Below are 24,318 nucleotides of genomic sequence, written 5' to 3'. Positions count from 1 at the left end.
GCCCTTTGGGTATATCATTTGTAGAGGTGATTGGGTGATACTCTCGTGTGGTCTAAAGCTGACAATCAGGTGTATTGGTTCTGGAGCTTATTGGGAGGGGCTCTGTTGCAGGTCAAGTTCAGCCACTGACTTTGCCCTACCTGGGGCCTCTTGGTGTGAGCTACAAAGTGATCTGAAGATGGTTACCACTTGTGCTGGGCTTGAAAGGTCTGAGAGAGGCTAAGATGTGAACTGAGACTGGCTGCCACTAGTGCTGGCCTTGGGGCTGCTTCACAAGAGGTATGAGGCACGCCGAGGCCAGATACTGCTTGTTTGGGGGGTTCTTCACCTTTGAGAGATTTTAAGAAAGTCCGCAGCATGAGCCAAAACAGGCTGTTTGTATGGAAAAGCCCCGTAACTGAAATCTTGATATCAAGATTCCTATTTTCTGACCAACACCTTCTTATTTTTTCAGTGCATTTCCTTGACTACAAGTCAAATTTGACAGTTCTTTGACAGCCTTATTGTTCCTATATACCATGTTCCCAACTCACCCTCACCTCCTGTGCCCCTCTTTTCCCTTTATTGTCCGCACCTGTCAAACTCATAGCCTTAGTTAATCCAACACCGTTCAGAACCTGCACTGCTGTAGCTAAATCTAGCAGGAGAAAAACCAGTAAATTTTTTAGGTGTGTGACTTATTACAATATTTATTTCACACCATATTCTATATCTCAGGCCATTAACAATCTATTTTTAAAAAATAGACTGGAGAAAGGGTAACAGAGATTGGCAGCTTCTGAAAAAAAGCTCTGTTTAAACACTTTGTACTTCCACCTGGTGTTTGCTTTGCTTCTCTGTTCTTTTTGACTTCCCTTCACTCTGCTAGTCCATTTGATCTTTATGTTTCTTTGTTTAGTTTAGTTACATTTCACTAGAAGGTAAATTCCATGAAAACAGGGATATTATTTGCTTTGTCACTACTGTATTTCTGAGCATCTAGAACAGTGCTTGGCACATAGGAGGCACTCAATAAATATTCTTTTTGTCACCAATCTTAACTCTGGAGAAGAAATAGATATGTCCATGTCCTGGAGCTCAAATAGAAACATTGGGACATACATAGTAAACCCAAGAGCCCTGAGTCTCAGCCAGCACCAGCGGAATGTTGTTCTAAAGCATAAACAAGCAATAGCAATGACCTAAAGATATGAAAAAGAATTTCCATGAACTTCAGCAGAGAAATATGTGTCTTGCAAGAAGATCTGTGTTGGCTTGCTTAGAGTTATAATGCCTGGAGAAGCAGACATTTGGCTGATTTGTCTATGGTTTTTTAACTACTCATTATTAGCCCAGATATCATAATGATGAAAGGGAAGGACCATCTATTCTATCCTTCTGTTTTGCAGGTGAAGAAACTGGGACTCTAGGTGTTAAGGCTCTTGCCCTAGATTACTCTTTTACTTACAGAATAAAGAACCCAGGTGTCCTTACTCCTGACTACTTTTTCTTCATAATATCCTGCAAATTTCAAAATGTCTTTTAAAACCATTTAACTGTGCAAAGCTGAGCTACACTTTTTGCAATGGCGCTAGGTTCCAAAAGAAAATCTTATGTATTGTTTATGAATATTGGAATGTTAATTTAGCACACAAATTTAAAAATCACCATATGTTAAAGGGATATTTCCAAGGTGTTATGCTTTAGGGGGAAAATGTCTGTGCTCTAGTCTACTGGCAGAAAAGTACATTTTTTTATTTGTTTCCTATACAAAACTCTGATCACTGTAAATTGCAAGATCATTCCCAAGTTAAATAAGCAATTTACAAATTGATCTAACACATTTTGGTTTAGAGTGATGGTATTCACCTCTTTTTTTTCTTTCTCATGTATTTATTATTTGCCCCTATCTACCACAAGTTTATGAAATGTCCTCTCCAAATCTCTTCTCACAATGTAAACAGATGTTTTGCCAGCCCCTTGGAAAGGAAGGGACCTGGATATTTTCATTTCCTCAGTTCTTTAGTGTTTCTCATGTTGTTAATGAAGAATGGAGTTGGATTCATTTGGGGCCAGCCAGTACAGGGGGATGGTCTTATGGGCTGGCTTCCAAGGAAATCCCTCTTAGGGCTGACTGGAGGCAGATACAAGAACATGGGTAAAAAGTGTGTTTTGATGCTCAGGGGCTCCATTCAGTTTCCTTCTAAGCTCTGACAAGAGGCAAAGGGATTTTTTTTTTTTTTTAGAATTAGAGTCTTAGGTTCCTAAGAGTGAATCTGGGAACAGCGTTCCCATACTGTCTGCTCAGCCCTCTCCTTCTTATACACTTGCAAAAGATTCTGAAAACTCAGGATAAGTTGTTCCAGCATTTAAACCTCAAAAATGGCCCTGAAGATGGTAATGGGAAGCTTATAGTCATCAACTTGAGGAGAAATGGGTGCAGTCTCCTGGATCATCTGTCATATTCACAGTGTCAGATTGGAGTGAGAGCTCATAGGCTTCTGGGTCCTCTAAGTGGCAATGTGAATGGAAGGTGCATCCCTCCAACAAACACGGAGACTGAGGCAACTTGGCATCGTGCACCAAGTAGTGAGGTGGGAGTGAGAAGAGCCAGGTTTAAGACCCAATTCGCTTCCGTGTGATCTTATTCAACTGAACTTCTCTGAACCTCAGTTTCCTGATCAACACTGCGAAGATGAAGACAAACCCCTTACAATTCTCTCAGGGTTGCTGTGAAGCTAACAGGCAGTAATCTTAAGGCACTTTGGAAAATGAGGTAAAGAGTTACACAAATATGAAGTATTATTAATAATTGAAAGAAATTTCCCGAATCGTTGTCTCAGTAATTATCTGTTGGTGTGATCACTCGACAGCTCAGGAAGCGTGCACTTGTTTATGCGTAGTACTGCACAGGCACTTGGAGCAGACAGAGCATAAGACAGGTAATATGTAAAAATGGGCAGCACTTCTAGACCCATAGAGTTAAAATCTATTAAGAAAGTCAAAGTCATGCTGGAGATAGTAAGTAATGGAGCAACTCAAGCAAGGTCGTTTTTAAGAAGGCCAGAGATGAGGATTAGCAGAGAGTAAGAGAAGGTTCTCCCAAACAGGAGCACCGGAATACAAAAGAGCACCTTTGCCCATATGAAATGATAACATTTTGATCACATTCTTAAAAAATTGGGGTAGTCAAAGAATAAATGACCAAATTCTGAACTCTGTTAAATAAATTTACAAAATGAAAAGGAGAAATAATTACATAGTGTCAATCTTCTTCCTATTATTATATGTAACAATCAGTGCCAGATTAAAAATTCAGTAAGTCACTTGTATCAGGTACATGTGTTTTATTAAATAGACATTTTTACTTTTAATGGTAACATTTTTCTCAAAATTCCAGAAAGTCACAATAAATCCATGGTGATATAGGCTTTTAACCAATGATATTGCCTGTGGTTTGCTTTCCAGAAAATTTCTAACTTATATCAGCGTGCTAAAATACATTTTATAATCTAATTGCAGAGAGTGATAAATACATGGCCCATTCTGAGTCACAAGTTGAACTATGTGAAAGTTCTTCACTGATACCGTGCAGTTCTTCATTCTAAGATAGAGGCTTAGTCCACGGCTTCATTTGTACATTCCCAGTGCTTGTATAGTGTCTGTACAGTAGTCACTCAATAAACATTTTGTGAATTGACTGAATTAGGAAACTATGACAGACACTGGTAATTGACTACTTATCGTTCATTCTTTCCTTTTTTTATGAACAGAATCTTGATTTATTTGAGGCAGCAATATATTCATTTAAAATAGTCAATCTCCTACTTTTTCAATGAGATGTAAGTCGAAGTCACCACCTGGAACTTCTCAGAAAGCTCTTTAAGAGGAGATAAACTTTATCCCCTTACCCTTCACTTTTTCCTCATTTTCCTGCCTGAAATACAGACATATTTAGCGGTGGAGCAGTTATCTTAGGATCACAAGGGTTAACCGCATGCTAAGGATGACCGGAAACTAGAGTCAGTCTTGGTCCTGATGTTTACCTCAAGTAGCTGATTCAGCCTTTACCAGCATGCCCTTGGACCTCGCATTAGTTGTGCTACTGTAAAACATTTCTGTTACATGGAGACAAATGGAGTCATAGACATAGACCCTTTGAATCTATCTAAAGTAGTGATTCTCAAGTGAAGAGGAATTGACATTGTAGAATATATGGAAGTGGTTTGTCACTTTCCCAGCACCGTTCTGATAGCTTTCCAAAAAAAGCATTGCTCTTCCTCTCACCTGAGTGAGAATCACTATCATAATGATTGTTATGATGTTACTATTGGGGATGTCACTTCCCTTAGATGCGTTAGGTTGCTCAAGAAAAAAAATGTAAAACTTCTGCTCCAGGGAGGCCCATGGAAAAGTGACTACTTGGAAGCTGTGAAAGAGTTGGAGTTTTTACATATTCAGTAGTTATTAAACAGGCTGAAAGAAGTATGCCTGAAGCATCTGAGTCCAACCAGAGAAACATCAGAAGATGCTTAGAATTTTCGTATCGACAATTAGGGGATTGACAAAGTTAGGCTAGAAGGGATGAATAGCGCTATCCAAAATAACAGAACCTTAACATTAAATGGTACCTTGGTGGCTATCCAGTTGGATATAGTATATAAGGCAAGATTTGACCTTGATCACATTGTTAGGAGATGTCATCCAACCTTGCTTGACCACTTTCAGAGACTAGGAGTTGATAAATTCACAAGACGACCCATTCCATTGTTGAAAAGATTTAATAACTGGAAAGTCCTTTACAATGAACTTAATGTGGTTGTATCTTAATATTATTACATATCATTTATATAGCACTTTATATATTTATCACTTCTGACTTGATATAAAAATCATACAAATCGTTTGCAATGGTACTAATTATCCCTATTTGAGCATGTGTAAACGAGTACAGAGCAGCTACTTATACTTGTACAGGTTTTACAATTCCTAGGTGGAGTAGCTGGATTTGAACTCATGACTATTGAGCTCAAAGTCAAGCTCTATTTCAAGTTGTTATCATTTATTAATTCAATATTGATTTACTAAGCCCCTCTCGCTACTGGTCACTATGTTAAGTCCTAAAGCTCTAATAGTGAACAAGACATATTCCTGGCCCTCCTGAAGCTAATAACTAGTAATTGCTTACCAATGAGTCCTACTTTTAGCCTTTGGTATAACACAGAGCAAGTACCGTCCTTCGTCTGCATGCCAGTCGTTTAGTTATCACGTGGCTTTACAGGGGTCTCTTACCCAAACAAATCATTCTGTTTCTTCAACGGCTCCTACTAAGTCAGTGATTTTACCCCTGGACACCTTCTATTTTATCAGTCTCTCTCATAAGGAATGGCACCCCAGATCAGACACCGCTGCTCCCAATATGGTCATGGCCCCAGGTGATTGGCAGGTTGAATGCTATGAGTGCACCTGGAACTTATTGCACCTATTTTGATTTCTCATGGCAATGTTGTCTCATGTTCACTTTATGGATCACTGAAGCCACCAAAGTGTCATATGGATGATAGTCAAGCCAACTCTTTTCCATACTGTACTCAGGTATTTGATGTTGTACATCTAAGAGCTAGACTTTAATGCATTTCCATTAAATTTCTCTTTATTATCTGGATCTTTATTACATCCTTTGAGCTCTTCCTTATCTTGAGTCTGTCATGTCTAAGGTTATCCATATTTCCCAATCTTGTGTTATGAATAAATTAAATAATCATATCTTCTAGGTCACCGACAAAAAAATGTTGAACTGAATGATTTCAAAGACAAAACCCAGTAACCCTCAATGCAGGCAGATTAGTCCCAATCTGTTAACCTACACTTGCAACTCTATTAATTCATTCATTCCATAAATTTTATTAAATGCCTTATTCTGGGATAGATGCTAAGATGAAAAAATAAAACCACCAGAGTTTGTAAGTTAAGAAAGGTAGACATGTTAACATCCAGTGTGCAATAGTGTAGAGAGGCCACAGAGGAGAGTGCAATTAATTCAAACTGGGAGAAGCAGGTCGAACCTCAAATGGCATCTGACTCAAAGATACATTGATGGACTTTATCAAATATTTTGCTGAAACTACTATGAACTAATTCATTAGATTTGGTATTTCTCCAATGTCCCAAACTTGAACTCATATCCAAACTGAGAACAGAAATTACTTACCATGAGCGGGTTTTTGTGATCCCATTTTAGATCCTACTGGTCTCTTGTCTTTGTATCTCAGAGAAATGCATTAAAACACCATGATCTCCTTAGATCTCTTATGAAGTTAAACAGGCAACATAAATGGTTCTGATCATCTTCTCCCATAAACACCAACATTGTAAAAGACATCTAGGTTACTTGTTTACCAGCTAATTTTGCCTGAAGCCACTTTTCTGATCATGGGATATTTAGTAGGTGAAGTCACATTTACATATTATCCCAGCTCTCGTATTCACTTTCACTTCTTTTTTCCTCCTTGTCCTTCAGTGAGAGCCTCATTAGTTTCCAAGAAGAGGTCCAGAAGCTTCTCCGGCCATGGAGAGACAGGTGTAGATTCCAAACCTCAGTTGTGGCCCTCGTTACACAGCACAGTGCTGTTCATTGTACACATCCCCGTTAGTCTGTGAGGTGTGAGATTTTCTTGTAGACTTCAGCATTTTCTCATGCAGTATTTACATATTATTACCAGCATTTTTGAAGTTTCTTTTCCAAATTTTAATTTATAATATTGATTATCACAATTTTTTGGTATTCATTAAGTGTAAAACCATGCGTTAGATATTAGGAAGGTGGAGGTAGATAAGATTATGAACAAGAACTAGTTTCAGCCATGAAGGGAACTGATGGTCCAATAGGGAAGGTAGACCTGCACATGTGTAACACAAGGAAGTGGCTATTCCGGTTTCTTTTTGATGGGCAAGCATTTTGCATAGACTTGAGCTATGTACATGCAAGGCTAAACAGCCATTTTAAAACAGCTTTAAAAATGTCATTTCACTGAGGTGGGGGGAGAGCATAGAATTTGTTTTTATCCCCTCTCCTATGACAAAAACAAATTATCTTTCATGTTTTAACTATGTGGTAAAATCTCACAGTCCGCTTCAGATGAATTCCATGTATTTGCATTTAAGTCTGCAAAAGACTTCCAATTACCCAGCAATTGAACCAAAGAGTTGCTAACTTTTCTGAAGTAAAAGAGAAAAATGATTTCTCTTGTTTTGGTAGCATTTCTTTACTTTCTACTAAAGAAAATTATTTCAGAAAGTTGATGTTGTCAAAAGAACTATCTTTATGAATAAAAAGTATAAGTTATGCTGTCTCTCGTTTTAAAAATAACTCACCAAAAGATAAGACCCTTTCCTATTTCTTGTAAGAGAAACTTAATCTCTGTTTTGGAATTAAAAATATATCTTCTTCATGGAGAAAAATCAGTTCACATAGTGGTTATTTAGCTACTTCAAAAATTAGAGTATAGTTAATTTACTTTTTCTCTTTCTACCTCTCTCTCTGTCTCTCCCTCTCTCTTCCCCTGTCACGGATTCAGACATTCTCCTTCTGCAGTGAGAATTACCTTATATCTTTCTTGCAAAAATATCTTTGTGGAATAAAATCAGGAAAAGCTTTAATTTTATAACCTTAGAAGTGTTTCATTTTTCTGGAGCAGAGAATAGCCTCAGGACTGAGAGCCACTGAAGGGGTTAATACTGGACTTGGCCAGGCGTCAGTTAAACCTTTTTTCTGGCTTTGCTCCGGGTTTCCCCTTGAAGGGATTTCCCTCCGCCTCTGCAACGAGACCCTTTATAAAGAGCAGACTTTCTATTTCGCTCCTCACTGTCTTTAGGAACTAAAGACTTTTTCCCAGGCACTGTCAAGTGGGACAGAAGGAAGGGTTTTGGAGCCATTATTTTCTCATCACAGCAGCAACTTAAAATGCCTGGGAAGATGGTCGTGATCTTTGGAGCCTTAAATGTACTTTGGATGGTGTTTGTGGCTTGTAAGTTCTCCTTGATCTGTTTCAAATGCTTGCATTCCATTTTAGCCTTGGTTTTGGCTTCAGTCAATTTTGCTATGGTAGTAAAGAAAGGCACTAGGATTTTTAAACAGTGAGAACACTTAACTTTTAATGTGCTATTGAGTATTGCTATATACCATTATAATGTCATAGCTGGAGCTGCAAATTGATGTTTTCTGTATATTTTTTCTCCAATGTCAAATGAGTAATCGGATTCTGTTTCTAGTAAGGTCTATCTCTCTAGTTTCTTGTACTTGATAATGAGATCTAACTTAAAAAATAACAAAACAAGTCTGATAAATGGGCATCAGATAAGAACTGGGAGTTCCCTAAGTGAGGATCACTTTAGCAACTTCTTTGGCAGTGACTCCAGTGAGTTTTGGCTGCCTACAGTTACTTCAAAGCAGTTTAGTAAAGGGATTGGTCAGATCGTATTTTGGACACGATACTAGAACAGAGAAGAGCAGATTACTAAATGAACCGGTGTAAGTTAGCTTTTCTCTTTTTTCCTTCACAGCTCAAGCTTTTAAAATTGAGATCTTCCCTGAATCCAAAATTGTTGCTCAGATTGGTGCCTCCGTTTCACTGACTTGCAGCACAACAGGCTGTGAGTCCCCATCTTTCTCTTGGAGAACCCAGATAGACAGTCCGCTGAATGCGAAGGTGAGAAATGAGGGGACCACATCCACACTGACCATGGATCCTGTTAGCTTCGAGAATGAGCACTCTTACCTGTGCACAGCGACTTGCGGATCTGGGAAAGAAGAAAAAGGAATCGAGGTGCAGATCTACTGTGAGTACTTCAGAGAATCTTGGATTTTCTCTCAAGTTTGCCCTAAATAAGTTTTTTTTTTTAAAATAATATTTTTAAAAGAAAAAATTGGCCATGTCTAGATTCCTGGCTAGAGCACATAATGCACCAAGAAAGTTAGAGACGGATGAGTCTCCCACTACCAGTCCAGGACCCCAAATCTCGGCTTCTCTTTCCATCTCTGCCACAGACATGATGACTGTAGGTAAAATTCAGCTGCTCCAGGGTTTGATTTTCTTAGCCATAAAATGAAGATCTCTAAGGTTTTTTAAATTTTATTTTCCTCAAATTTTTATTTGCTTATATCTTTACCTATTTACTTGGCCATGCATCTAAATTTTTTATGACTGCCATCCTTTGGGGGTTTTCCATTTATTTATTCGTCTGCAATTTGGTACTTAGAATCAGTTTAAGCAGGCGACATATAATTTAGTAATAGGCTTCCATACAGAAGTTTTCCCCTTAGATATGAGAAAAATGTCTGTATACAGTTCACTCATTTGATTTTAGTGTAAATAAATTTAAGAGATCCTTTTGGTTGTTATTGGTGGTGATGGTGGTGGCGGTGGTGTCATCAAGCCCTGATGCTCAACCGCTCAACCTCAGGGATATTCGTAAAATGAATTCGATTCACCTTGTGAATGTGAATAAATACCCCTAGTTTACCGTTTTACCAAAATACATCCCAATCTACTCTCAATCCAGCAAATAAAGTTAGCAAGAGGAGTAAAAAAACTAACCTGAAATAAATCACCTGCCTTTGCTTACTGATGACTGCTCTATCAAAATAAACAACAAACAAAAAACTGCAATTCCTTACAGTCATCTCCTCATGAAGACGTCATTTGAATATTTGTAATTGTGTCGTTTCCCTTCAGCTGTAGTGGAGTTCAGCTTTGCCCAGTAACTCTAATTGATTCTTCAACAAACGCCATGTGTACCTAATGCTTTCTGAGGAAGTGCGCCTGGCTGGCTGCTTTCAATTACGCCAGTCCTCCACGCATACTTTAAGTCTGTGTAGCCTCCTGTGCTCCTCGAAAGATCCCCTTACATAAATACAGGGAAAAGTAGCAACTTCTTATGTTACTTGACAGCAAACTGTGGGGATTTCAGGCACATTTCTTATAGAATATGAGGGACAGAAATAATTGGTGGAAAAATGAAAAAGACTTTTTCTTCCCCACAACAAAACATTTCCGGTTCCTTTGCTTTTGCTCACAAGTACAAAATAGTTGGAGATTTTAAAAAGAGAAATGAAGACCCTTCTGGCTTTAATTAGCTTGCCTGAAGTTTTTCTTTAAGTATGTCTGTCTCTCATGTTTAGCAGTCCTGTCTGCATTCTACATTTGATTGTAATTAGAGTTGGAAACTTTGTGTTCTTATTACAAAGTCTCAAATCCAGTCGGTGTGTTACCATCGTGAAAGTTTGTAATGAAAAGACGTCCCTTTCAGAGGCGGTGGTGGCTGACTGAAATAGTGTGTTCCCATAGCTCTGAAAGGATCAAGTAGGGTATTGGTTAGACATGAGTTAGGTATTTCAGGAGGCAAATCCGCCTTCCAGAATTTAAAGATTGCACAGGTGTTCATTTCTGGTGGATCAGTTCCTGTCAGAGGCACCATTTGCAGAAGCCAATTCTTTAACGTTGCTTTTTTATTTATTTATTTTATTTTTTAGCATATCTTGCCCGATATTCTTTGCAATGACAAATTGAGCCTCTGGTTCCTTATCTGTAAAATGAAAATATATTTGCCCTGACTTAAAAAAGAGACTGTGATTTTACATAACATAAATCTGCAGTAGAAATCAGAAATATAGAATATCCTGAGTTTAAATAGAAAATAGAAATCCTGAGTTTAAATCCCAGATTTACCATCTATTAGTTGTGTAACTTTGGGTAAGTTATACAGATCTGCTAAGTCTATGTTTATATGTATGTGAAATGTGGTCTGTTCCTCTAAGGGTTATTGTGAGGTTAAAATAAAATCATTTAAGTGAAATGAATGGCACAATTATTAAGTATTTAATAAATTAATTTCTTCTCCCTTCTTTTACTCTAATAACATGCAGCCCTCAGTACATGCAGGATAAGAACAGAAGAACTCACTAAAAGGTGATTAACTGTGATTTGTAAACCAACCTGAACCATAAAAAACAATGAATCTTGACTGTATTAACAAAAACATTAGATTCAGTTTGCATTGCATTAAATCAGTGAGAGACCTTATACAACATGAGCAAAAAGCCCACTCATATGTGTTTGTTTGACCTTTTCAGCTTTCCCTAAGGACCCAGAGATTTACCTGAGTGGCCCTCTGGAGGCTGGAAAGCCGGTCACGGTCACGTGTTTGGTCCCCGATGTTTACCCATTTGACAGGCTGGAGATGGATTTGTTGAAGGACAACCAAAACTTGAAAAGTCAGAACTTTCTGGAGCCTACAGAGAAGAAGTCCCTGGAAACCAAGAGTCTGGAAGTAACCTTCATCCCTACCAATGAAGATACTGGAAAAGCTCTTGTTTGCCGAGCTAAATTACTCATTGATGAAATTGAGATTCAGTTCGAAGAAAAGGAGACCACCGAAAAACTGCAAGTTTACAGTAAGTGCTTGTGTGATGTGGACAAGTCTTTATGGGAATTTAGTCTTGGATGTATACAGCAATACACCTAGCAGCCAAAGTCAAGAAGAAATTTGTTTTACTCTATTTTTATTCACTGAGAACATAATATTTGTCAATAGCAATATTCAATGAAAAGAGCACTGCATTTGGGTTAAGAAAACTCCAGCTTAAGTTCTGGCTCCATTAACCGTGTGAATTTGGGTCACTTAATTTCTCTATTTCTCAGTCTATCAAAGGGAAATAATATACTCTTACAATATGCCTTACAATATCAAGGCATAGAGATTTTACAAGGTGAGCACTTATTCGTGTGTGTGTGTGTGCTCACACGTATACAAGTGCATGGTGTGGGAGGGTGTGGATGAGGTTTGATTGTCTTATAGTCCCAGAACTGTGTAGGAGTGGACTCGCTGTGTTCTGTTCTAGACAAAAATGCTGTGTTCTGCTCTGGACACCACAATGAAAAGGAGTACTGCCAACTACAGTATGTTTAGCTGAAAAAATAAGATAGAAAAAATTTACCAATATTTTTAAAAGAATAGACAACATAGGGGATATTTTTTCTAAGGAATACAAAACTTGGAAAAGAGAGCTATAATTTTTTCAAAAACAATCATCTGGAAAGGGATTTAATTTATTCTGTAACAGCAGAGGACTGAACTATGACCAATTTGTAAAAGTTAGTTACCAAAAGGTAGATTTCAGCTCAATGGGGGAAATGTTCTAATAACTAGAGCTGCCCAAAAATCAAATGGACTGTGTTGTAGAGATTGATAGCCTCACACCATATTTGTTGAAACCAACTTAGGTGAATACTTGGCAAGGATGCTGAGATGAGATTCCTATCTTATCCAGGAAATTCTTCATTTTCGATTATCCATGGCCATCTGAAAACACCAAACATCAAAAAAGTAACTCAACCAAATTATTCAGCAATTGGATTGACTAATTTTTATGACTTTGCAATTCTTTATACTAATTCGACAGAGTAAGTTTGTCAGATTTGTGGAAGCACATAAATACAGTCTGAGAAATACATTATCCCTGTTGGATCAAGATGATTCTTAGCAATTACTAATATTGTGCCCTGCCTTTTCAGTTGCACCCAGGAACACAATGATCTCTGTGAATCCTTCCACAAGGCTGCAAGAAGGTGGCTCTGTGACAATGACATGTTCCAGTGAAGGTCTACCAGCTCCACAGATTCTCTGGAGCAAGAAATTAGATAACAGGAATCTACAGCTCCTTTCTGAGAATGCAACTCTCACTTTAATTGCTATGAGGATGGAAGATTCTGGAATTTATGTGTGTGAAGGAGTTAATATGATTGGGAGAAACAGAAAAGAAGTGGAATTAATTGTTCAAGGTAAGTAGAATGGGAAAATATAATGATACAGTTGCTGTCATTGGGATTTGAGCAATATTGAAAGAGCATCGATGCCGAAATTACTTCCTTAAGTTTTATTAATGACCCATCTGATTATTATGTAATTTAGCACAATTATATATTCATCTTACACATACTTGTAATATTTGAGTGCCTGTCACATAATAGGTGCTCAGAAAATATAAGATGAAAAAATTGTAAACATGGGCAACACAAATTTTTAAAATGTGAAAACATGGGGTTTAAACTTGGATGGTTAAAAAAACAAAATTCAAACTCACCATCAGTAGATGAACTCAGTTGGATGTTAGATTAGTATTTCAAGAGACTAGGAAAGATATTACACTAGTAAAAGCATGTAAAGCTAATCATCCATCCCATAATAAGCTGTATCCCATTTCAGTGAGAAGGAAATGCGTTCTGGGAAATGCCTTCTTGTTTTGCGCTTTGCATCACAGGATACTAAAAACCTTAAGTACTAAAGAGAGCACTGAACTTTCAAAGGACCTTTCAGTTACCTAATAGTTACTCCCGCAGGAGCCACAAATTCACATCGTAACATACGTAGCCAATGTAAAAAAAATGATCTGAGAATTGTTCACATGCAGGAAGTGGCTCTGTTTTTAAAGTTCCCCATTCTCACACTAACGTATAAGGAATCTCGAAACTCTGGGCATTACTCTGAATGATCTGTCTCTTTCAGAATCTAATAGCATATCTGTTTATTGAGGTAATTTGAGCAACGCTTACTTTAGAAGATACTACAAAGTCACAATTAGACAAACCAAACTGAGAAAAAGACCCAGCACAGATGAGACCCCTGCACGACACGGTGTATTTGGATTATGCCTGACACACTGGAAACTCTTAAATTATTTGTACTGTTGTCCACTATTACAGGGATTTGTTAAACTATATTTGAGCACAGATTAAATTATTTTTATGAAAAGATGCCACTGTCTTGACAAATTTTTATCCCCATTCATTCTGTTAAATGAATGAATCAACAGACTATTGTGAGTTGATTCTTCTACTATATTTTTTTATTTTTCAATTGCAGTTGACATGCAATATTATATCAGTTTCAGGTATACAACACAGTGATTAGATATTTATATAACTTATGAAGTGATCACCCCAATAAATGCAGTACCCATCTGACACCATACATAGTTGTTAGCACACTACTGGCGCTATTCTCCATGCTATCCGCTACATCCCCATGACTATTTTGTAACTACAAATTTGTACCTTTTAATCCCCTCCCCCTTCATCCATCCCCTCAAGCACCCTCCCCACCCCCAGTTCTGCAACCATCAAAATGTTCTCTGTATCTATAAGTTTGTTTCTGTTTGTTTGTTTGTTTGATTATTCTGTTTTTTGGATTTCACATATAAATGCAATCATATGGCATTTGTCTCTGTCTGACTTACTCCGCTCAACATAATACCTTCTGGGTCCATCCATGTTGTTGCAAATAGCAAGATTTTATTCATTATTATGGCTGATTTATATTCTACTGTATATGTACCATCTCTTCTTTATCCATTCACCCATCGATGGACACCCAGGTGGCCTCCATATCTTGGCTATTGTAAATAGTGCTGCAGTGAACACATGAATGCACATGTCCCTTTGATGTAGTGTGAGTTCATCCTTAAAAAATATCTCATTCCCGATGGTCTCAAGGTGGAAAGGAATAATGTTTTCTTGGCACAGGTGTTAACTTAAAGGAAATCAGATTTTAAAAGACCATAAATTGGAATGTGGTGAAAGAAGAAAATAATCTTACCTTCTTTTTTTCTTGTTCTTTTTTCCCTCAGAAAAACCATTTACTGTTGAGATCTCCCCTGGACCCAAGATTGCTGCTCAGGTTGGTGACTCAGTCGTGTTGACATGTGGTGCCACAGGCTGCGAGTCTCCGTCTTTCTCTTGGAGAACCCAGATCGACAGTCCTCTGAGCGGGAAGGTGAGCAGTGAGGGGACCACATCCACGCTGACCCTGAACCCTGTGAGTTTTGAGAATGAACATTCGTACCTGTGCACTGTGACCTGTGGGCATAAGAAACTGGAAAAGGGAATTAAAGTGGACCTCTACTGTAAGTAGTTTTCAAAATCGTTTACTGTTTTCTTCCCCCCATTGGAATAAAAATAATACAAATCTGTGGTATACCATGAGATCCATGTTTTTAGAAAGGGAATTTAGCATTGTGAATTGTTCCTAAATCTTCGAACCAGAATTTTTTATATAACTTAATTGGCCAAAATCCTAAGTATATATTACAGAAGCACACAGCAGCCACAATTCTTAGTTTGTGTCTCGTCAGGACTCTCATCATGCACTTGAACGCACTACATGCTCACTGTTTCCCATCCCCTCTCTGTGTAGATGGGGCGTTTCAAGGTAGTAGGGGGCAAGGAGTATGGGAGGGGTCAGTTTCCATTTGGATAACTGGATAGGGATGCCTGCTGCTCAGCTATTCCATTTGGGGTTGTGCCCTGAGCCTTCTGTTTAGAAAGCTAATTGACAGGATGGGAAGAATGAGGCAATGGGGAGAAAGCTAAAACTGGAGACGGCCTATAAGAGTGGTCACAAGGGATGATGTGTGGCAGCAGCTCAGGTGAAGAGCAGAACCAGAGATAACCCTAGATCTCAATATTGATTAAACTACATACATACACTACACATTTTCCTGCTATTCTTGTCACCTTAATAAAATCCTTTACAACCTTAAATCTCTATGAAATCGACATTGCCGGAGTTTCTCAGTTTATTACGAATAAGGAACAAAATGTGCAAAGTAACCACAAAGTTACTTTTTGAGAGGGTTACTCTGCCTTATCTTATTCAGCAGGATTCAAGAGAACATATTGTAGAGATTTTCTATCAGAAAACCTGCTCGAACTTCTGTTATCCCTCCGGATTTGTTCTGAATGAGTTAGAATATATCTGTAAAGGGATTTGAATCTCTCTCAAAAAAAGGGCAAATTTTATTGTGGTATCATATTACCCAGAGTCCAGGATCTGCTGAAGTAGGCAGATTTCCAACAGAAAAGAGAACCAGAGGTGAAGTCTTATTGCAATATGGAAATATTTGAGAATGTATGACTCTAGCATTTTACTTAAGGAAAAAGTTTTTTTACCATTGCTCTTGCTCTTGATAGCTATTATAGTCTCATTGTTATCGATTTGCATAAAGTGCATTATAAATATTATTTAGAATCTAAAACTTTTACAGTTTTTTTTCTGAACTACAAGTGATATCTGAAAAATATTAAAAATTTCTGCCTAAGGTTGGCCATTGGAAATTAAAATGTTGAAATTGAGAACTCTCTTGTGGATCTTATTTGATACCAAGAGGCTGTACGGTTCTGTGAAACCAAGTCTGGGCTCTCAGCTCAGAGAAATATGGATTCTGATCTCAACTCAGTGACTTACTAGATACGATGCCTAAAGAAAGCCTCTTAGCTTCTATAAGTTTTGTAAATTTTCCTAGCTATCAAATAAGTTCTCTGTAAGTTTTTCTTAGTTGGAAAATAAGTTAAATCATACCCATTTTTATGAGGCTGTTTTGAAGACCGAGATAAGGAATATTATTAAGGGACTAGTAAATATCCAATACATTATGGCAAATATTTAAAACATTTAAAATATATAGTTATTAGATAAGAGGGTGGCAGCCCATGTGTTTTTTGAAAAGATCAGTCCATGGCTGTCAGCAGGACTAAGAAGAAAAAAATAAGAAGTATATTTATTACTTGATTACTTCATGTACTATTTTTTGCTTCCAGCATTATTTATATTTTATATCATAAACATTTTTCATTTTAAAATAAATGACATAAAATGTTTAATGTCATTATATCTATATTGGTGATTATCCAATCCCAGGTAAGTTAAAACTGTCATTTTGAGACTTTGGCATTTAATAGAGATTAATTCCATTTTTCCATTGAATGTCACATATAAACATCATTTTCCCTTGATATTTGCAGCATTCCCTAGAGATCCAGAAATTGAGACTAGTGGTCTACTAGTGGATGGAAACCCCGTCACTATAAGCTGCAAAGTTCCTCATGTGTATCCATTAGACCGGCTGGAGATTGAATTACTTAAGGGGGAGAGTGTTATGAAGAGTAAAAATTTTTTGGAGGACATGCATAAAAAATCCCTAGAGACCAAGAGTTTGGAAATGACCTTCATCCCCACCACTGAAGATACTGGAAAAGTGCTTGTTTGTCAAGCCAAGTTAAATATTGATGAAATGGAATTTGAACCCAAACAAAGGCAGAGTACACAGACATTTTATGTTAATGGTAAGTGCATGAGTGATGTAGCCACAATTTCTTTTTCATGTTTGCCAGACAATAGTTAACACGAGATTAATAGTTAAAATACTGAAAATAAACTAAAAATAAATGTCAAAATAATGATTATTATAAAAAATCACCCTGACACTGAAAACATCATTTATTAGCCTGTAATTCTATGAGTTGGCAGTTTTGGAAGTGGTCGCATGGACAGTTCATCTGCTCAGTGTGGTATCAGATAGACTCACTCACGCATTTACAATCAGTTGGCAAGTAAGCAGGGGATGGCTGGTCCCAGATGGCCTCACTCACATGTCTGAGGCTTGTTCTGGGATGTCTGGGCCTCCCTTTCTCCACGTGTTGTCTCACCCTCAAGGAATGTGGCCTAGGTTTAGTCACCAGAACTCAGTGTTTCAAGAGAGTAATAATGAAAGCAACCTCTTAAGGCTTCGGCTTAAGAGTGTCACTTCTTCTCTGTTCCATAGGTCACAAGACCAGCTTAGATTCAAGGGGTGGAAAGTAGACTCCACCTTTTCACAGGAGATTCAAATAATTTGTGGTCATGTTTAATGCACCATAAATGTCAATACATACTATTATTGATCATCTATTCTTTGATAGCAAGAGAGTTTCTACAGAACTTATTTCCTTTAGAAAATACCCATTATGTATCTATATTCTACTTTCTATCACTCTGTATCTGCTAAAGTAAATGGTGGTTATAAAGGTTTATAAAACTGTTTTAATCCATAGAATTCATAGACGAGTTTTACAACATTATTAAAACTCTACAGAACTCAGGGCACAAGAGGTCAAGCTAACAAGTGTCCCTACCTTTTCAGTTGCCCCCAGGAATACAACCATCTTGGTTAGCCCTTCCTTCACCGTCAAGGAAGGTAGTTCTGTGAATATCACATGTTCTAGCAATGGCCTTCCAGCTCCGAAAATCCTGTTGAGCAGGCAGCTAAATAATGGAGATCTGCAGCCTCTTTCTGAGAATACAACTCTCACCTTAATTTCTACAAAAATGGAAGATTCTGGTATTTATGTGTGTGAAGGGATTAACCAGGCTGGAGTAAGCAGAAAAGAAGTTGAATTAGTTATCCAAGGTGAGCAGAGTGTGATTAATGACTTATTACTGCTATTATTATTTTGGTTGTGTTACTGGTTTTGAACAAAGTCCTCTTTAAAAAGAAAATTTTTACTAAAAATTATATTGAGGGTTTTGATGTTTCTTATGCATGGAAAGCACCAGAAATAGTACTTTCTCATGAACCATTCCAAGTCAATTATCCTAATTCTTTTAAACTCAGGTGGAATGCTGGCTCTAGGAACTGCGCCAGGAGTTTCAGTGACACTTCAGAGGCAATGATTGCTGTGTTGAAAAAAGGATAGAAAGAGGTTTACATGTATTTGAAGATTGCTTAGGATTAAAACCACCATATCTGGCTTATTAGACTCTCAGTGGTAATATCACAAGGTGCCTGCTAGTATTTGCTTGGAAGCATAAGAAGGCACTTAAACCTTTTGTGAATTCTGAGGTTAAGAGTAGCAGTGACTATGCCCTCTGATTCATCAGTTTGATGGCACAGAACCATTAGAGTGGATTAAGTTCTCAGATCCAGACCCTCTTTCCAGCATGGAGAGCCAAGACTGAGAACAAAACAATTCCTAGTTGACAGGTTGAAGCCATAGGCAGTTTTGGGCAAAATCACGAAGAGACCAATTTAGATTTTCTCTCATACTTTCCTTTTTGGTGTTCAATGCCCTTTCTTTGTGGAGGTTTTCATTTTTTCTCTCACTCCTTAGTATTATTTCCACTAAGGTATTAGAGACTTTCTTGTTACCTCATCTCAGTGGTAATTTGTATTTTAAAGGATGAACTTTGAAAGGGCAATGCACAATCTTAAAGAAAGCCCTTAGGATGGATGTCATAGTATTGTCACTCTGCCTGAGGAAAGAATCTCAACTCAAGTTAGAAAAATAGATCAACTTAAAGGGAATCCCACTCATAAGATGGTGATAGCGTACCTCCTTCCATGGGTTGTACATTAATAGACATGTTGCACATCAAGTACTTAGTTCAGTGCCTAGCATTTAGTAAATGGTAGTTGTAGTTGTTCAGGAAGGTTAAGAAAGCCACCTCTGCACAGCTTAATTTCTTGATCTTGATCATTTATATTTCACTTAATCAGAGTGCCTTTTAAATTCTCTTTACAGTTGCTCCAAAAGACATAAAACTTATAGCTTTTCCTTCAGAGAGTGTCAAGGAAGGAGAGACGGTCATTATCTCCTGTACATGTGGAAATGTTCCAAAAACTTGGATAATCCTGAAGAAGAAAGAAGAGACAGGAGACACAGTGCTCAAGTCTACAGATGGCGCATATACCATCCACAAGGCCCAGTTAGAGGATGCAGGAGTGTATGAATGTGAATCTAAAAACGAGGTTGGCTTGCAATTAAGAAGCATAACACTCGATGTTAAAGGTTAGTTAATTTTTTGGTTTTGTTTGTTTTTCATTATCTTAAATAATAGGTCAGAAGTTTGGTGGACTGTAAAGAATTTCTAGGATTAGATGAATGAGTTGGGAAAATGAAACTGAGTTCCATGTTGATTGTGGTTATTTCTTAATGTTTCCTAAAATAATGATGCACAGCTGCTCTATCCTGTGGAATTTAACCAGGAAGTTGTCATTAATCATTGGTGAGTGTAGGATTTTTATCTGTTTTTTCAAAGTTGACAAGTCATTATTGGCCTCTGAGGTCTTGTATATCCTAAGTGTTCAAACATATTTTAAAAACCATTCCCTGGGGGTTATAAGGAAACTAAAGAAAGAGGATTGGCAACGTAAAAAGGAGGGCTCCGTCCAGACTCTTTTCCTTCCTACCAGAAAAGAATGCTATTCTCCGAATTTACAGTAACTGCATGTTTTCTGGATTCACTCTTTTCAGGCTTATAATCAAGAGTCACCATCTCGATGCACAACAACATCAAAGAATCTCTAGACTGCTTCCTTAGGAACTCAAGCCCCTTTTCCCTTCTACCCTGATATGATAGAGAAAGAGAAGGAGGGGGACATGGTCTCACCAGAGAAACTTCTGGGACCCCTCAATCTTCTAACCACCCCTCTTGTGAATGCACAGTAAGACCTGTTGCTCTTATTGGTGTAAGCAGAATATGTCAGCCTTTTCTAATTGGTCTCCCACTCTATGGGTGCTAACGAGCTTCCACTGTGGATTGGAAGCCATAGCTGGAGTGAAGCTACCACAAAGAAATGCAACTCCCTTCTGTACTTCATTATCAGAGTTAGCAATCATTTGTCAACGTAACGAGAATTCGAACGTAGGTCAGAAAACGGGTAAAATTCTACTCATCTGGCCAAATTTTTCAAAATTGCAAGACTTACTATATGTTTTCTGTCTACACAGTACCTCCTCGAAACACGACAATATCAATACACCCTTCTAGAAATGTTAAAGAAGGAGAAAATATCACAACTACATGTAAAACTTTTAGTCATCCTCCTGCAGTGATTATCCTGAAAAGAGTAGATATGGCCAATGAAGTTACTATGTATTCAAAGAATGAGACATGTACCTTGTATCACATCACTCAAAATGATACGAGGTGTATGTAATCGGTGCTTCCAAAGAGGTTGGGGATGATTCTGGATGGATTGAGATCTCAGTTATGAGTAGGATGAAATTCATTCATTCTTATTTCCTTTAACCCTTGATGCATCCAGGCCACCCTTAATTAAGCCTAGTCCCAGGAAATCAGACTCACAACATCTTTGTAATTTTGTTTGTAGTTAATGAATCTCTAAAAATATATCAAAGCTTCTCCACTTCTTAACTCTCTTGCTCTCACATTGTCTTTTCTAATTTCTTTATTAAACTAGTTATATTTGTCATTTTTCACTTATTACTTAAAAGAACAAGCAAACTATGTTAAGTACTCAGCTAGAAATTCAGGGCCCCAAATTAAATGTCGTTTAAAATGACTACAAATAAATGGAGAAAAGAATCTGATATTTTTCCTGGGTATTTTAAACTACTTTTCCTTTGTATTTAGCTGAGTTTCAAAGTTATTTTTGTTTTGATTTCTGTTGGCTTGAATGTATCCCAATGATAGAACTAGTGGGGTGTCTTTAGGGTTTTCAGTGTTTACACAGCTAATAGAAAATTGCATTTGAAGGTAGCTTCGTAACCGACTCAGCAGCAATTTGTGTTTTATTGCAAATGCCTGAGAGGAAAACTGAAAGCAAAAGATAATATTTATTAAATTGTAAAGAAATCAATAAGAGTGGAAATACCATTGTCTAACATGTCAACACTGACACCTAATTATGATAATGGACATCACATTAAAACATTACTCATTTATTTTGATTAGTTCTGCTCTAGCAAAGGAAACTAGAAAAACAAGGCAATTATCATTATGTTTAGGATGAAGTGTTTTTAACTTTAATAATTTGAAAAAATTGACTTCCCATCGTCTACTCCAGTAAGTGTTTTCTACTTGGTTGACCGCCAGTGATTAAAAACCTCTAGAGCAGGGGTCCTCAACTCCCGGGCCGTGGACTGGTACCAGTCCCTGGCCTGTTAGGAACCAGGCTGCACAGCAGGAGGTGAGCGAGTGAAGCTTCCTCTGTATTTGCAGCCACTCCCCAGTGCTAGTATCACTGTCTCAGCTCCATCTCAGATCATCAAGCATTAGATTCTCATAGGAGCATCAGTCTCTGATGCCTGAAAGGTTGGGGACTGCTGCTCTAGAGGGAATGTAGTGATCACCAAAGTCAGATCACTCATTTATTCCAGGACCGAGACAACATATATGCCTCCTGAAGAAACTCGTGTGGTCATATGATGCTGTACAAACATAAGTACAAATAGAGATGAATCTCCAGTAAATGTCATGCTATTTTCTTCAGATGTTATTGTAAGGTTGAGATGTTAAATAGTATTTCAGCTGTCAGATGATTCTTAGTAAATTAGATAGAGTACTAATTTTAGTTTTTATATGCTATTACCATCTGTAACCAATTTACAACTAAATGACAAAATGATAGAATGTAAAAAGAAAAAAATATGTTACTATTCAAAAAATATATATTGGGTGTCAACTACTCAAAGCAGTGGGCTAGGTACTTGCTACTCAGTGGTGGACCAAAGAGAAAACAGGTGCAAGCCCTCATGTAACTTACAGTCTGCAGGAGGAAACCAAATTTAACAGATCCTCATACAAACAGATGTTTAATTACAAACCGTGAAAGTATAGTGGGTTATAAAAGTACATTAGGCTTCTGAATTTAGGCTGGGGAGATGTGGGTCAGAGAATGCCTCTTTGAGTAAGTAATATTAACACTAAACCATGATACTATCCAAAAAACTTCTGTTTATCAAGAGATGATATAAATGCTGAAGAGAAGTAGCATATATTAAGATACCCTACTTCAGTGATACAAAATGTAGTGTTTTCTGTATATCTCTGAAGAAGCCACTGGCAATTATTTCTCTTACTATCTTATATATATTGTTTGACTACATGGTTATACTCCAGTTGTTACAGGGATTTTCTCAGAGAACTGGTTAGTAATTTCAATTCGTAGTGATCAGAGTCCTAGTTCTTTAGTAGATATTTACATTTCTCAAAACAAACACCCTTCTCCAATGTTTGTTCTTGTAAATGAGCCCTAAAAGTTACACCTTTTATTTCATTCTATAATCGAACCTGAATCTATTTGAATTCAAGTTTGTGGAAGGTAATTACTGTCATTATGACCCATCATGACCATAGCAACTACTAACTGATTATTTTCATAATTCAGAAGAATATGCATTTGAAGTCCTATGGGCCCTTATCACTGCTTTGATTCACTTGTCTTTAGAGAATGAGTTGACTGTTAAAATAAAACATGTAAATATTATTATTACAGTTTCTTTTTGTACTAGACACTAATCACTTCCATTTTGTTATTTTCCAGGGAGAGAAAGTAACAAGGACTATTTTTCTCCTGAACTTCTCATGCTCTATTGTGCATCTTCCTTAATAATACCTGCCATTGGAATGATCATTTACTTTGCCAGAAAAGCCAACATGAAGGGGTCATACAGTCTTGTAGAAGCACAGAAATCAAAAGTGTAGCTAATGTTTGAAATGTTTGACCAGAGACACTATTTATCAGTCTAAATCTTTAATACTGCTCATCATTCCACAAGGAAAACAACAAGCTGAGAGTCCAGACTTCTAATGTAGTGAACTCCTGGAAAGAAATGGCTGTCCATGTTTCCTGCTGTGAGCAAGAAGCCAAAGGAAAACTTTCTGCCTAAAAAATAGGCACTACCATAGAGATGTGATGATTGGAGTAGTTCCTTGATGTGTATATACAATAACGTGATCTGTATATATGTAAAATAAAAGTATGCCGTAGCGAGATTCCTTGAGATAACAATACCCTCTAGTCAGATCTCGAAAATAATTAAACGATATGGCCCGAACACATTGTTATAAATTAATGCATCTTTAAAAAATTTTAACATTAATATCGACTGGCAGCTGACCTATGTCATCTTTTTGTATTTAATTTCCTTTAACATAATGTTATTCCTATAAAAGTCGCTGACAACAACTTCATGTTTGTAAAGATGCCAGGATTTTATATTGTTATAGGCAAGTGATAAACTAAGAGGGCACTGAGTTGACTTTCAGGTACTAAACACTTCAGCCTGTGGTATAATGGTTGACTGGATTTCTCTGAATGGTACTGACATGGTACGGAGACGTTTTATGATGTTGTTTGTTCATTGGACTCTTGCATAGTTTTCCCAGTGTAATCTAAAAATGCAACTTCTTTTGATCTTTTTTTGTAAATATTTAGTCTTTTTGTATAGTAAAGTATGATTTCTGGAATGGTAAGAGTTGTACGTTTATTTATTATAAACTACCTCCTTTAATCACATTGTAGCTTTTTTTGAAATCTCAAGTTCCAAGGATGAAGAGTTTAAACCTATAGAAATAATAAGTAGCACTCAAAGTGTTCTTCAGAATGCTTTTATCAGAATCACCATGGGAACTTAATAAAAATCCAGATTTCTCGGTGCCTTCTTAACCTATTGAATTGAATTGAAATATCTAGTTTTATGTCCTTGGAATCTGCAATTTAAA

The 24,318-nt window shown here is 37.3% G+C and overlaps 1 protein-coding gene across 1 annotated transcript; it reads left to right on the top strand.

Moving 5' to 3' along the window:
- The first annotated feature begins 7,844 nt into the window (after positions 1 to 7,844).
- VCAM1 (vascular cell adhesion molecule 1) lies at positions 7,845 to 24,069 on the top strand. Its single transcript, XM_011368304.2, has 9 exons — positions 7,845 to 8,006; positions 8,542 to 8,817; positions 11,111 to 11,431; positions 12,552 to 12,818; positions 14,663 to 14,938; positions 16,836 to 17,156; positions 17,993 to 18,259; positions 19,371 to 19,637; positions 23,138 to 24,069. The coding sequence occupies exons 1-9, from the start codon at positions 7,943 to 7,945 to the stop codon at positions 23,296 to 23,298; spliced, it is 2,220 nt and encodes a 739-aa protein (XP_011366606.1). The 5' UTR covers positions 7,845 to 7,942; the 3' UTR covers positions 23,299 to 24,069.
- The last annotated feature ends 249 nt before the right edge of the window (positions 24,070 to 24,318 follow it).

This window comes from Pteropus vampyrus, unplaced genomic scaffold, assembly GCF_000151845.1.
Source record: "Pteropus vampyrus isolate Shadow unplaced genomic scaffold, Pvam_2.0 Scaffold6, whole genome shotgun sequence".
In the NCBI taxonomy this organism is placed as follows: domain Eukaryota; kingdom Metazoa; phylum Chordata; class Mammalia; order Chiroptera; family Pteropodidae; genus Pteropus; species Pteropus vampyrus.
The sequence above is the reverse complement of the archived record's forward strand: the minus strand, read 5'-3'. Positions and strand labels throughout refer to the sequence as shown.

Bases quoted from the DNA above. Each gene is read 5' to 3' on its own strand.
- VCAM1 (XM_011368304.2), top strand. From the start codon at position 7,943: ATGCCTGGGAAGATGGTCGTGATCTTTGGAGCCTTAAATGTACTTTGG. The intron at 8,007-8,541 runs GTAAGTTCTCCT...TTTCCTTCACAG, and splicing joins TTGGATGGTGTTTGTGGCTT to CTCAAGCTTTTAAAATTGAG. The intron at 12,819-14,662 runs GTAAGTAGAATG...TTTTTCCCTCAG, and splicing joins AGTGGAATTAATTGTTCAAG to AAAAACCATTTACTGTTGAG.